This window comes from Canis lupus, chromosome 28, assembly GCF_003254725.2.
Source record: "Canis lupus dingo isolate Sandy chromosome 28, ASM325472v2, whole genome shotgun sequence".
Lineage (NCBI taxonomy): Eukaryota > Metazoa > Chordata > Mammalia > Carnivora > Canidae > Canis > Canis lupus.
The window spans coordinates 29,831,078-29,846,681 of NC_064270.1; the positions used below are offsets into that span (position 1 = coordinate 29,831,078).

Here is a 15,604-nt window from a genome sequence, read left to right on the forward strand (position 1 = left end):
CCGTCTGCTCAGAGACATAAAATACAGAAGGTAGGAAGGATGATAAACACAGTGAGGACATTGGCTTCTTCGACCAACTCCTGGTCCCAGGGCTCAGACCAAGGCTCCTCTGGGATGGACTTCTTGAGAAAATGTCCCTTAAAAACTATACCCCAGATGCTGGCGGTGCTCTCTAGCTGGACCTGGTGATGGTTCCAGATTCACTGAGCTGCCCACTTAAGATTTGTCTACTTTCCTGAACATTAGTTTTATCTAAATAAAAAAAAAAAAAAAGGCCCTCCTCCCCAAATAATAATGCATCTCAGAGGAACAGGGGGGGAAAAAAGGAGTAAACTTTTAGGCTCTTATCTTGGAAGCTTCAGAAATAATAAGTACATTTCAGAACAAACACCAGAGCTGAAAGACGGGGATTTGGAGATATGTTTTAAAATCCAGCCTGAGAGAAGGAGACTTAATATCTCCACCGTTTTAAACCTTTAAGCTTCTGAGCACACAGCTAGTCATTTCTTGGTCTCCTTGTTAATATAACTTTTAGTACCAGGCAGTTTATTGCACAAAGTCCTGGAGTTCTTTAAGTAATAAACTCACATCAAAACATTGTTACCAAGTGTTTAAAAAAAAAATTTAGCAGTGACTTTAGAAATGAATGAAATGAAGAAAACAGTCTCCCACTGATGGCCTAGTGGGCTATCTGGGGTCTCTGGAGCCAGCAGAGGCCAAGGTGGGAGCGAGGAGGGACAGGTGGGGGACCAAGAACCAGATGAAGGAAAAAGAAAACCTCAGTGCAAGCTCAGGAAGTTCCTTGTCCTCCTGCCTGGACAGCCGTGGGACTGCAGGGTGAGGAAGGATAGAGCAGCTGCCCTCACCTTCCTGCCCAGTCCCAGCATCCATGCCACTCACACGTGGAAGCCAAGACGGTGGCCTAGGCCAGCTGGCACTACCCCAGTAGTTCCAGGGCTGCCCCAACCCCGGGCCTGTGCTGTCAGGAGCTGACCGGTACAGAGACCCCTTTACAACTGGACCTGGGGAGGAAGCGCTACAGTGCACCTGTAGGGGTGGGGTGGGGGTGGGGGGCCAGGGCCTCAGGGGGTCCGAGCTGCAGGGACCCAGCCGCTCACTCCCTTCACAGCTCACCAGCTCCCCCGTGAGCCCCAGCCAGGAACTTCAGAAAGGCTGTCCTGCTGGGTTCCTTCTCCCAGAGGAATCTGGGGCGCCCCGGCTGTCCTACAAAGCGCGAGGGCAGCTCTTCCCTGGCATGCCTGCCAAGGGAAAGTCACCGAGGATGCGAGTGGCTCCCCAAAGGCCATCTGGACTCCATTCCCCATCCTTCTGATGCAAAATGCTCCCACAGAAGACTACCGGCTCCCTAGTTTTATTGCTTCTCCCTTGTGGGCGGCCCAACCCCACTGGCAGCCACTGTCTCCCAGACTTCCTTCCCTTTACCTGGGCCACTTGGCTGGACAAGGAATCTGGCTCCAGGGTGGCAATGGAGCTACCTCCTGGCCTTGTTACTGAATCCCAGGCCCACTCGGATCTCTCACCTCCCTGGGTGCCCTCTGCTGGGGCTTCCTCATGGGGCCTCAGCCTCTCCTGCTTGGAGACCCACCTACCTTTAACTTCAGTCATTTGAAGAACATGCAGATTCATCCCCCTGGCCCTGGGCTGCTTCTTGCTGCCAACCCACAGAAGAGCCCCAGCTGAGAAGTCAGAAATCAACCCAGACCAGGAATCGAGTATGCCTTCCCTGTGTGACCTTGGACAGACCACACAGCCTCTCTGGATCGCTGATATTCATTGACCTGCTAAGGACCAGGCACTGTGCTATGCACATTACATGTCCAATCTCTTCGAATCTTATGTTGTGACCAACGTTATCACCATCAAGCAGATGTAGACACAGGCTTGGGAAGATACATGACTTGCCCAAGATCACACAGCTAAAAAGTGGTGGACCTGGGTTAGAATTTGGGCAAACTCCATGACATGATCTTAACCAAAATTCTCACGCTAACCAATCATAAAAGAATAATAATAATAATAGAGATAATTGGGAGAGTTTCTTCCACTGCTAAGATTCTAGGGGAAGGTACAAATTTAGCAAAAATGGACCCACATTTTCATGTCTCCAGATCATGGACAGTGACCTCACCCACTGAGAAAAGTTCAGAGAAATACTCCCTCTGGGAGGGGCAGGGTCAACCTTCCTGGAGAGACCAGGGTCTCCCCTCTATAATCACCAAGATCCATGAATACAGATATTTGCCAAGCAGCTTGCAGCACTGTATTTCTTCCCCCTTCTTTTCAGGAGGGATGGGGTTGAGGGGGGGGATGTAGACCAAAAGCCACATACTCGCAAAGGCATCCTTCCTCTGGAGACCAAGAAGCAGCAAATTCTTTTCCTGGGAACATCTCTATCAAGCAGACATCTGTTACTCTTAGGCGATCTGTATGCCATAACAGTTTAAAAAACAGTGTTTAAATGCTTAAATAAGAAGAAAACAGTTTGCCCGTGTTGCAAAACAGCATATAAACTGTACTGGAATTAGCACAAGGGAAACATTTATCTTCCCTAGATAATCTTGAAACTGGACTTTTTTTTGGGGGGGATTGTGTTTATAATTATATTTACTGGCATAGAAAGATGGTCATGATGTATCGCTAAAGGAAAAAAAAAAAAACAGTGGCAAATACAAAACCAGTCTATTTAAAGGAGCATTTGACTCTACCTCCCTAGTTGGGGCAAAGCCCCTTGTGTGTGTCCTGCAGAGGAAAAGGAAGACTAGGCCAAGAGCAGCAGGGTGGTGGCCTTCTCCCTGGGAGAACAGAGAGAAAATTCTAGTTTCTAGTTGGAATGGTTGAAGATTGACCTGAGCTGAAATCTGGTCCCAACTGTCATAGTGACAGGTGGTACCCTATAGGGTCTGAAAGACCTGCGTTCTAATCCTGCCACTATCAGCCATGAGCCGTGGTGACTGGGTACAGGTCTGCTGCCTCTGAAGATTATTTCCCCTTGGGATATAGTGGAAGTGTCATACCCTCTGCCATGGGCCCCGCACAATGCCCAACATGTGGGAGGCACCCAGGAAATGGTGGGTCTCTCCTATCCTCTCAATTCTGCATTTTAGAACAATTACAAGAGTTGGCCATCAGCAAGGGGCAGCTCAAGGTGCCAGACTGTGCATGAAATCAACCAAAATTCAACATGCTGATCCACTTGGCCCTCATTTGCTCACTCAAGAAGCATTTATGGAGGGCCGGCTGCCACGTGGCTGCTCTGGGCCAGGGATGGGGCTCATGTCTGGGAACAAAGTGAAACACACCTGTCACTGTCCTCGGGGAGAGAGGTCACAAACCTGTAACAGATAAATAGTCATGCACCAGGGCTCCAAAGGGGCTGGGAATGGGCCTAAGGGTGGAGGACTGTGAGCAGGCCCCTCAGGAAAGACGTCTCCCAGGAGCTAACGTGTGGCCCGACTCCAGGGAAGGAGCCTGCCACACCGAGGTCCCGAGGGCACAGCCCATGAGAGGCTGTGGGAAGCAGCATCTGAGCTCTGCTCTCGGATCTGAAAGTAGGCCCAGGAGCCCCGGAAGGGCCAGAAGGTGAAGTGGGGCTGGGTTCAGCTCTCCTGGCCTCTGATTTTTTATTCTGAGAACAAGGAAAGGAGGCACCTCGGGCTGGCCAGGGCCAGGCTGTGGAGATGGGGAGGCATGGGCACATTTAGGCTTGAGAGAGAGTCTAGAGGGCTGACTGAGGGATCAGACACAGAAGTGCAGGCAAGGGGAGGCTCTCAGGCCACTGCCAGGTGCCTCTACCCGGTGGCACTGTGGGAACTAGCAGAGGCTCCCCTCTCCCCAGACGGATGCAATACCCTGAACATCTTCCCCCAAGCACCCAGAGAGGGCATGGCCCGCAGGCCCCTCACTCAGAGGCCACCCTCTTGGGTGGCCCACCAGGTTTCCCCATGAGCAAGCCTGGACTCACAAAGCTTGCAGGCAGATCCTATGGGAATGGAGGGGAGCCCACCTGCTCTGCCCAGGGTTTGGGAGCCCCTCGGGCGGCGATCCTGCCCCTGGGTGCCAGGCTTCTCCCCTTCTCACCCCAGCGCCAGCCCTTGCACAGCGCCCACTGCCTTGGATGCAGCCAATCTCAAGAAAAAACACAAATTTAAAAAACCTAGACGCTAATGGTACAACGAGACCATTTAGCACTTAACTAAATGCACGTTCTAGAACATCTGCAGCCAAAATGAAGGTAAATAATGAGAGACTATGAGTCATGACTGTGCTTGCCTAGCAGTTTACAAAGCTCGTAAACAAAGCGTGCTCCCAAATTCAGAGCCGGGACCTGGCAGTTGGTACCAATTCATCAGGCCTCGACTCTGTAACACAGGAAGGGGTCTGTGTCCTCGTGAGCAAAACCACAGCGGGAAACTTGGCCAAACTAATCCTTCATTTCCCAGAATTCACCTGAGACTGGAAGGAAAAGCTCGTGCTCACAAGAACAGAGCACCCATTCTCATGTGTTGGAAAGCAATCATTTCACCAGTGTCAACACAAAGCCTAATGTCCTGAAACTTAGGGGAAAGACAAAACAACTGAGCCTGCAAACTGAGGAGATGAACACCACCAGCCAGTCACACCCCAGAGGCCACTCTCCCAGGGGCTGGTCACTTCCTCAGAGCAGGGGTTTCGGGAAAGACTCCACCTCATCTTGTCACCAGATGCTCCCTGAAGGCAGGGTTTGTGCCTCATTCTTTCAGCTCCTAGATTCCTGTGTCTAGAATTCAGCCTGGGTTATAGTAGGTGGTCAGTTAAGTCTCTGTCCATGATCCCATTGGAGTCAGGTCACTGGTTCTGGTTTTCCCTTCTCTAAAATGGGGGAAATAGTTCTCCCCCCTCCACACACTTTTTTTAAAAAAGCAGGCTCCACGTTCAGCACGGAGCCCACTGTGGGGCTTGAAGTCATGATCCTGAGAGCAAGACCTGAGCTGAGCTCAAGAGTCGGATGCTTAACCAACTGAGCCACCCAGGAGCCCCAAGTTCCCCCACTTTTTAAGCTTTGGTGTAAGGGGCAGTGGGAGAGAAGCACTTGCGGGGGGGGGGGGGTCTTCATGTAGGTGAGCTGCCCCTGCCATGCCTAAGAGGGAGAGCTGCCATTGAGAAGGCAGGGTAGTGAGGACCGTGTGGAGGACACGGGCCACAGCCCACGCTTAGAAAGCCAGGCAGGTCAGAGAGTGGGTCTGGAGGTATCATTACAGACAGCAAAGTCACAGAGGACAATGCCAAGTAAAGTGGAGATCGGGGCACACACTATGCAGTGAGCAGAGCACATAAATATGTGAGTGGCCTGTCACAGGCAATGGGGAGTGACAGGGCCTGCGGCCAACTAGAGGTGACACTCAAGCTCTAAGGTATTTGCATAGAAAGATTTAACACACATGCCCTGTCAAACACATCCATGGCCTGCAGGCTGAGAGTGTGAGACACTCTCAGCCCCGAGACTGTTGTACTAAGCATTTTCTTAAAAAATTCTTTTTTCTGATGCCGTGACATCGGGGGCCATCCCTGCAGGGCTCGCCAGCTCTTAGAGATAGCAAACCACCGGGACTAACGAACCGATCCAGATGCATATCCCAACCACATCCTTTATCAGGTTCTCACAGGCCTCTCACACTCTGGGCCACCTGCCCTCATCACCTGGGCCCAGGTACCAGACAGCTAGGGACAGCCCCAGGCCCCCAGAGCCTGTGGAGGTTATTCAACCCAGCCAATCCAAGCCTGCTTACCCTGCATTGCCTTTCCCAAGGAAACCACAATAAATGCCTTTGCCCACAGTTTCCCCTTGCTCCCTCTGCCTCCCCACCAGCCCTGGTGGCTCCCCCACACAGCCCTGCGTGGCACGGCCTACCCCTCCTCTTAGGACCTGTACCAGACTCTCTTTGCAATGGTCATCATCTCTCAATCTCCTCAGCACACCTGAGTATGAACAAAATCTGTTCTTGGTAACACCTGTCCGTGCCACGAGGGCATGACTCCTAGTGGCTGCTTCATTCTCCCACCCCCACCCCACCCCACCCCATTGAATCTTGGCACCTAACATACTCCCTGGCGCACTGCAGACACAACGGAGATCCTAGTCAACAAGTGGTTGATGGCCAGACAGGGCGAGGGTGAAAAGCTGGCTAGAAGCATCTACTGGCTGCATGGATTCCCTACACTTCCGGCTTGCTTTTACAGTGGCTTCAGGAAGCTGAATTCTGTATACGCCTCAGCTGTGCAGGCGGCACAGATGTGGGCAGCCAGGCGGGAGCAAGCCAGAGGAAGTGGCAGGAGTTCACGCCGGTAGGAGCACGCTGCGGTTAAACGTACGGGGCTCGCATCCCACTGGCTCTCAGCTTTTCAGGCAGCTCCCATGTGACAGGCTTTTCTTTTGCTAGATCATCTTCGGGCTGACTCTGGATATTTCCTTTATTCGAGCACTTATAAAGAGACCACCACTCTAAAGGGTCTCTGAGCCCAGTGGAAAGAGGGAAAAAGCCAGAAGGCTCTTTGAGTCCCATACAGGCTCATCAAAGGGAGCACAGACCCGCTTGTTCAACTCCCTGGCAACCCCAAGTTACCGTCTACCTGCAACAGCGTGGTGGGGTGGGTGTGCAGCTCTGCACTTTCCTGCTCAGGAAACTGCAAATTGCAAATTGAGGATGGATGACATGTCCCTTGGGTGTGTATCTCAGTGTCACTAACTCGCCCGAGGCAGAGAGAAGGCTTGTCTGGGATGTCCTGGGGGAAGGCACAGACATCCCCCACCCAAGGGATCAGAGCATTTGCCGTTTCTGATAAATGCACGGTCAAGTCACTTGGTTCTCAGCAGTCAATGGCTCCCGAAGGCTGTCCCTTCCCCAGGCCGGAGATGGACGGACAGGAAACCTTCGACCACAGTGAATGGACATTGTGACGCTGGGGAACTAGGAGAACGGCAGAGTGGTCACGGGAGGGGACGGTCATCATCGCAAATGGCTCACTCAGAATAGAACCAGTCTGTGCCGATTATCCCAGCATAATTACTAAACTTAGTTCCCTTCTCTCTCAAAACTATCCTGGTGTGATTAATAAACTACATGGTCACCCTCGACATCAGGGAATTTTGCAAATGGAAACGTCTGAGTGGGAAGGCTCGCAAGTAACAGTCTGGTTGCTGTGTTTGTACAAACAGGAGCTGGAGGTTTGGCAAACATGCTGGAGAGGCCTGGCAGCAGCAGATGGCGGGAGCAAGCGGCAGGAGGGAACTGGGCCTGACCTTGGGCTCCGCTGGGCTCTGCTCGGAAAGGGGGGTGTGGGTGGCACCTGGGCTGGCTGGGACAGCCTGGGCCAAGCAGGATTTCAAGCACAGCCTCTCCACCCACGAAGAAACTTTTCAAAGACCATTTCTTTCCCCTCATTGAAGCGTCAAGCCCAGAGTTAACAAGTCCAGTAAAGGGTAGGACAGAGAAGAAAGGGTTCCAATGTGTCCCCAGATGGGCTATGGGGGAACGAATCATCCCACCAGCTCCGTCATCGGCACGGGCCATGTGCCACGAGCTCGTCCAACACCACCTTGCGTTGTCACGGGGGACCCTGAACAATTTCACATGTGTCCTTCTTTCTTCCTGGTTGAGATCCTGTTTCTGTCAAGGTGAACTATTTATCTGTGCTGCATGAAATGTCACAGACGGTAGGCAAAACCAGGACAAACCCACACACCAGAAAATAAGAACCCTCTGATGATGCTCACACACAGCTCCCCAAATCTGTAGAGGCTGTCGGTGAGGACTTTTCCTTTCCCAGGTCGGAACTTACTCTCGACAGGTACTTAATCCAAAAAGGTGCCTGACAGATGACACCCCCAGGGGCCTGGGTTTGACAAGTCATTCTTGAGCTGATTTGCCAAGTGAATCGGTGGACATGCATGACCCCTCCCGCAGAGGCCGGGCAAAGACTTAAAGGCAACAGGTGGCTCTAAGTTTCACCTGGTGGCCTCACAGGATGTTTAATCAGGCTACAAAATGCTCAAAGTATCCAGTGTTTAAGGACTCTTCTGCTTGTGTGTGTGTGTGTGTGTGTGTGTGTGTGTGTGTGTGTTTGTGAACTAAAACCTCAAAGCTATTTGTTGTTTTATGTAAGATTAGCCATCATGCAAAACTTACAGGTCAAGCAGTTAATAAAATACACATATCCCATTGGAGGGAGGGTTTTTTTACATTTCAGTCCTTACAGATAACAAAGCAATGAGAAACCCTGCATGGTCCTGAGAGTGAGTCCCTTTGCCTCTGACAGCCGCCAGTCCTGCCAGCTCTTGGGCGGCTCATGTGTTATAAATTCTCGAAGCCCTTTTCGCTGCAGTTTGGGCATCGGGGGGATCTTCTTCCTCTTCCTCGGTTCGCTTGTGTTTTAAAAACAAGTCAGACTTCAAGAAGCGGCTGTAGCTGTCGTACTTCATGAGGTTGAAGATCTGAGGAGAAAAAGGAAAAAGAGTCTAAAGGTTGAGGCTTAATCAGACCATGAGTCATTCTATCAAATGTTCATTAAATACCTTCCGTGTGCCAAAGAAGGCAAATATGTGCAAAACACACCAAGCAAGTTAAGTCGTGTGCTGGGCAGGGAAGGTTTCCTGGATGGTTTGGGTCATTATGAGTCTCGACGGAATATAATAGTTACTGCCACACGAACAAATCTATCTTTATCTTCCACGGAAGTATGAATGTGGACAGCAGATTCATACTCTTGTATCAAGAGGTCCGTTAAGAACCTCCACTTTATTTGTACAGATAACACAGGGATGGATTTCACCAGAACCTGGAGATGGCCGAACAGAAACCATTCCTGTAGAGAGGGTGGTTACTGGGAAGGCCACGGTCACTTCAGGTGATGTCGATATTGTTAAGACCCCCCAGAAGTCTGGCATCCAAGGTCTCAGATAAACCTGTTATTATGCCAAGGAACAAAAATAGGGCTTATTTAATGCAGGCAGGGGTGGGTGAAACCACAGTCTTAGCAAGGAGAGGCTCTGGGAACAGGCCCTAATTAAAGGAAGCAGCAGTTGGCTGCAGCTTGCGGACACCTGCGCACTCACACAGGCCCAGGAGCGTGGCTCTGGGAAAGCAGGGACTCCCTTGTGTGCTCGTGGGGTACGAGAGGACCACCCATCCCGGAACCTAAGTCCCCTGGATTAGAGGGCTGCCTCCTGCACCACAGGTCCTCAGAGAGTCGCCCCTCTCTTCTTAGCCACCGTCCCTATTCCCAGCCTCCCCTCTCCCCCACTCCCCTACCCCAATCCTTTGCCACTCTCCTCCCCTGCCCTACAAAAGTGGTGGAGAAAGGAGAAGCAAACAGAAAAGTATTTTCCGGCTGTCATGGAGTATCGTCTCTTGAGAAATCTCCCTCATTGTCTCTCTCTCAAACCTTTCAACTGAATTTTCAGGACATTCTGCAGATGGAAAATCTGCAAGTACCCTGGTGTCTTCGCTTACTGAACTATGACAGGCTCAAGTGGAAAGTTCTAGGGGTGTCTAGAATGTCACTCACTGCCAGGCAGGGTTTTCAAGTGGGTGGTAAAACCCTGACATCCTTTTTTTTTTTTCTTTTCAGATTTTATTTATTTATTCTTGAGAGACAGAGAGAGAGAGGCATAGACATAGGCAGAGGGAGAAGCAGGCTCCCCACAGGGAGCCCGATGCGGGACTCGATCCCAAGATCCCGGGATCATGACCTGGGCCAAAGGCAGATGCTCAACCACTGAGCCACGCAGGTGTCCTCCCTGACATCTTTAAAATTTGACCTCAGCCAACATACAGGCAAACTATTTTGAAAACTGAATGTCTGGGGCGCCTGAGTGGCTCATTTGGAGCCTGCTTCTCCCTCTCCCTCTGCCTGCTGTGTGCATACGTTCTCTCTCTCTCTCTCATAAAATCTTTAAAAAATAAAGAAAGAAAAGAAAACTGAATGTCTGATGGAGTCTAAGGACTCAGAACATCTGCCTGGGGGATTGGAGACCTGGAACCTTCCGCCTTTATACCTTCCTTCTCCCAAGATGGCTTCACCCCCAGGAGAAGCGCCTAAATCATTTTGCTAATCCTCCAAGTCCACCGCTCAGCGAATTTAGGACTCTGTGTTTTCCTTAAACTCTTACACTCTTGCCTGCCCTTCCCTGGGTGTCCCTCCAGTCTTGCCTCAGATCTGCAGCTGTTCAGGAAGATCACGCCTCCATAAATCCCCACCTTGTGTCTCTCCATGGCCATCACCTATTTTATAGCAATTTTGCAATCCTAGACTGATTTGCTGGGGTTTGGAGAAATCATTCATTTTAAAACAACAATTAAAAAAAAATCTCCCAGAAAACACAAAAATCATAGCCAAGGGCAAGGCGGGGGATGAGGAATGCCATGATCATGCCGCGGCCTCCCACAAACATGCTGCGCAGGTGCTGCCATCCATCACCACTTGCATTATTTGGCTTTTCCAGGCACAGGGCTCCCAGAGGGGACTGTGATATGCCCACCTAGTCAGGAAGTCTGGAATGAGGCTCAGAGTGACTCATGAAGGCCGCCTCATGAGTACCCCTCCTGGCACCCAGCCCTGCACCCCTCCCACACCAGGTCCGCAGCAGATGGGACCCACCACTGCCAGCAGGATGCGGTTCGACCCAAGTGTCTCGTCTGAAGTCTCTGCATGTGGGAGTGGAACATCCTGTTTGCCTGTCGTGGCTCTGAGGCTCACACTTCAAAGAAGAGAAGAAAAAGGCACCCAGGGATGGAGGCGGCAGGGGACAGAGGGCAGGGGGTTGCTTCAGCTGAGGGGAATGCTCGAGATCCCGAGAGGCCACAGGCTCTCAGTACTCCACGGGTGCCAGCAAGCTCGAAGGGACAGGGCTGCAAACTATTTAACAGGAACATAAGGGCCACTCCCTGCCGTGGGCAGGTGTGAAATGCCCATGAAGGCTTTTGGGCTAGGACTTCCTCCGCCAGGAACCTTCGCCCGCCTCCAGGGGCTGTGGAGTCACGGGGTGGTGGCTGCAGCCATCAGATCCCCATGGGAAAAGGAAAAAGGAAAGGGCTATCGCTCCCAACATTTTCTGGGGCTCTGAGCTGCCTAATAGCTCATCACTGCCATCAGCAAAGGCTCTCCTGGGCACAGGCCTCAGAGCATATGGCAACAGGGTGCTCCCATTACAGGGCCCCCATGGGGGGGGTGCTTGGTGAAAACAGCTCGGAGAATAGAGAATGCTCCCAAAAATCCCTTTCAAGAAAGTGGCCAAAGGCAGCGTACCTGGCTGCTGACCACAGGCCACAGTCTTAGTCATCACGGGTCCAGTGGCCGCGACTGGGGTCCAGTAAACATTCGCCTAATGAATGAACAGAAACCACCCACCGTGCAATGACAGGGGGCTGGCGAAATGACGCAGGGGATACCGAGACTGCAGGGAGCACCTGCCAGCCCAGCGCCAGGCAGCACCGAGCATTCTCGCCTTTAATCCTCACCGGGACCCGATGAGACCTGATTGCAGAGAGAAGAAACTAGGCCTTCAAGGTTTGGTGCCTTGCCCCAGCTTAAAATGGCTCAGATTATGATTTTTTTACTTTATACCAGCGCAAAAACAACACACATTCAGTAGAAACTGTACTTCAAACTTTGAAATTTGATCTTTTCCCCCCGGCTAGCGATTCATAGTACGTTCCTTGCTGGTGACGCTGGGCCCCGGCCTCCAGTCTGTCCCCCGATCACAGGCGCAAACAGCTCATACTGACAACCACCCCACACCCTTACGGCAGTTCTGTTTCCACTTTCAGTCTAATATTCCATAAACCATGTGAGATATCCAACACTTCGTTGTAAAGTAGGCTTTGTGCTACATGATTTCGCCCAGCTATAGGCTAATGTTAAGTGTTTGGAGCATGTTCTAGGCTGAGTTATGAGGGTCGGTAGGTTAGATGTGTTAAATATCATCTTCAACTTACAATATTTTCAACTTATGGTCAAGATGTACCTCCATGTTGAGTTGAAGAAGCTCTATAAGTGGCCGTCTTCCTCTGTGTCCTCACACGATCCTCCCTCTGTGTGTGTCACCTCTTCTTAGAAGGACACCAATCATATTGGATGTAGGGCCCACTCCAATGACCTCATTTTACATGAATTATCTCCTTAAAATTATCTCTTTAAAGGGTTATTATCTGTATATTAGATATTTTAGATATTTAGATTTTAGATTTAGATATTTAGATTAGATATATTAGATAATTAAAATTATCTTGAAACACAGTCACAGGGATCCCTGGGTGGCGCAGCGGTTTAGCCTTTGGCCCAAGCCTGCCTTTGGCCCAGGGCGTGATCCTGGAGACCCTGGATCGAATCCCACGTCGGGCTCCAGGTGCATGGAGCCTGCTTCTCCCTCTGCCTATGTCTCTGCCTCTCTCTTTCTCTGTGTGACTATCATAAATAAATAAAAATTAAAAAAAAAAAAAAAAAGAAACACAGTCACATTCTGAGGTGCTAGGGCTTAGGACTTCAACCTCGGATTTTGGAGGGCGTCACAGCTTGTAACAGCCCAAGAGAGATGGGTGGGATGCGAACACTGGCCACCTTGCCTCGCGAGCCCCTACTCCTAACCACTAGGCAGTCCTACCACTCACCTGACAGACCCATAGGCAGTCACTAAAAATGAAGGCTGCAAAGAGAGACATGGAAAGAATGTAATAGGTGAGCGTTACACCACTGAACATTAAATTTTTAAAATGTATGAAAACGGGAAACAATGATTCCAAGTATGTTCTCCAAGAGTGTATCTGTGGGGGCACCTGGCTGGCTCAGTCGGAAGAGCTTGTGACTCCTGATCTCAGGGTCATCAGCTCGAGCCCCATGTTAGGTGTAGAGAATACTTAAAAATAAAAATAAAAATCTTTTTTAAAAAAAGTGCATTTGTGTGTATAAATGGGAAACAAATATCCCTAAAAGTCAGTACGATGGTTGAATCCTGGACCTGCAAAGTGTCTGTTCACCTGGAACCTCAAAATGTGACCTTATTTGGAATAGGGTTTGGTGAGGATCTCGTCACGGTGACATCATCTTCCAAGGAGCAGGGTCTTCCTAAGAAGAGGATAGGACACACAGAGGGACACAGAGAGAAGAGGCCATGTGAAGACAGAAGCAACCACCAGAGTGATGCAGCTACAAGACAAGAAGCACCAGGAATGCCAGTCCCCACCAGAAGCCAGGAGGAAGCCGGGAAAGATCCTTCCATACAGCCTATGGGAGGAGCACAGCCCTGCCGACACCTTGATTTCAGACTTCTGACCTCCTGAACCGGGAGATTAAATTTCTGTTGTTTTATGCAACTCAGTTTGAGATAATTTGTTAAGACAGCCCTTGGAAACTCACAGTCGGCTTATTGATTTCAGCTCACTCTTACTGGAGCACAGAAAATGAGATGGCCTTAGGTGTTCCAGAAGGTTCTACAAAATGAGGACTCTCTGATGGGGAGAACTGGCCTCACCAGGCCTGAACTGAGAGCATCACCCTTCCAACACACCTCAAGTTGTCCGCAGGGAAGAGAAAGCAGAAGGTGGAGACAAATCTGGGGTGCGGGGTGGTGCTCCAGGTGGGCAGACGGCATCGGAGCAGAGCCATAGAGCAGAAGTCCTTCTGAGAGACAGGCAGCCAATGAAGTAGAAAACTCCAGTTGGCAGCTAAGGTGCATTCCATACTTTTTTTTTTTTTTTTTTGCCAAGACAGCTGTGGCTCAGCAGGTTGAGAGTTTTGGCAGCCCCACATCTGTAGGCAGCATGCCTTGTCTATAACCTATTTAGCATCGTTGCCTTGGGATCCACTCCTGCAGGAGGCTGGAGGTGAAACTCTCAGTGATAAAGGCAAAGAGAGGGAGCCCCCCTGCCCGTGGGCATCTATGTGCCAGGTCCCCTTACATGACCAGGACTCTCCCTCTCCACACCCAGGGTGCTGACTGATTAGGATTTCCCTTTCCTCAAGGGAAAACAGCCACGGAGTGCTGCAACCGGAGGTCATTCCGAATCTGCTGCTCCAGGAAAGGACCCCCTCCGGGAAGCACCCTCATCCATGGAGAAGACAGGATGCCTAAACTTCCTCAGTAAAGATTTCATCACTGTCTCAATCAAGTGTGTTTCAAGCCTAATCTTTTCATGCCTCTCAGACAGCAGGAACATTAAAAGACCTAAATGAGCATCCTCCCTCCTTTTCAAACCCCTCTGCCATGTGATTTCAACTGGGTACAAGGAGAAAAAATAAATCCTTTAATGCAACAAAACGTTTTAGTAGTGGGATTTCATATTTGCTTCAAGAACTGAGTTCTTGAAAGAAGGTGGCAAGCATCACGGTCTCTGAACTACACTTCTAGAACGTGCTCTCCTCCCACACACCCAGACCACAGACATGCTTTCATACCCACACGTACAGACAAAAAGTGCGAAGAAAGCAAGCTCCCTCCCTCCAGCCCTCAGGCTATGAAATGATCAGAAGCCACGGGGCAGGGCACACACAGGGATGTCCCCACCGCGCAAGTTCCAGACGGCCTCGCCATCTACTGAGTGGGGTGCATCCACTGCACAGCAGCTCAGCTCGATACTTGTCCCAACCTGCGAAGCTGGGCCGTGGACACTTCTGTTATCCTGGATAGTGCTCCTGCTTCCTGGACAGGCTGCCAGAGAGGGACAGCGTGCTGGTGGGATTAAAACTCTGGAAAGAAGGTGGACATGGACAGAGGAGGAAAGATGCCTGTTCGAGGGTGAAATCCCCTCACAGGCCCATGGGTGGGGTATTATCCTATGGAGCAGGGGTCAATTCATCTACTTTTTCCTGGAGTCCGTAACACTCTAATCCAAGGCCCAAATGACATGCTTTATACGTGGGGTGAAGGTATTTTATTTTTGCCTTTGCCATCAGGAGGAGAGTTAAAAGCTATTCTAGTATCCCTCTGATCTTCTTCCCTTAAACACATTTTTAGAGTTATATTAAAAAAAATCTCAAAGTATTTCAAATACTATCCTTCCTGCCCCACCCCATCCCTCATAAGGCAAAGGCTGTGGCAGATGGAGGGAGCCAACTTTTCTTCCATTTGAATGAAAACCCATGACCTGCCCTTTCTGGCTTTGCACTCTGGAAAATGCCAATTTCAGGACTGGACTCAATCTTTAGGGGCAGATGTCAGCTGGCACCCACAAGACGGAGGCGCCCAGGATCCCCAGCCTCAGCCCCCACTGCAGACTTGAAGATACTAGGGGTGGAGGGAGGGAGTGGACCCCTACATGACCCCGGAAGCATGGGGTCATGCCCCTCCCCCACTGCTGGATCCTCACCAACTGGTCCACCCCTTCTTCTTGATGTCTAAAAAGGAAGTGTTTCTCACTTCTTGGGTTCTGGGGAAATTCAAAGAAAAGACAAAAGACATTACTAACAAGGGGCCGGACGCATGGTTCCTTTCTGTCAAGGATGTGGCTGGGAGCACTGACATCTCACTGAAGTATTTTCTACATTTTTTTTTAAGCATCGGAGGTTGAAGGCTTCCTTTTCCGTGGAGAAAGCTGCCTCCATTCTCCCTTCCCCC

The 15,604-nt window shown here is 50.5% G+C and overlaps 1 protein-coding gene across 3 annotated transcripts in view; it reads right to left on the minus strand.

The window, feature by feature from the left end:
* Positions 1-8,133: 8,133 nt before the first annotated feature.
* RGS10 (regulator of G protein signaling 10) overlaps positions 8,134-15,604 on the minus strand; it is a 39,262-nt gene continuing 31,791 nt past the window's right edge. For all 3 annotated transcript variants that reach the window (XM_025467410.3, XM_025467411.3, XM_035707857.2), the window contains one exon: positions 8,134-8,488. In XM_025467410.3, coding sequence (XP_025323195.1) covers positions 8,342-8,488 — 147 coding nt within the window. In that variant the 3' untranslated portion in view covers positions 8,134-8,341. The remainder of the gene's footprint in view (positions 8,489-15,604) is intronic.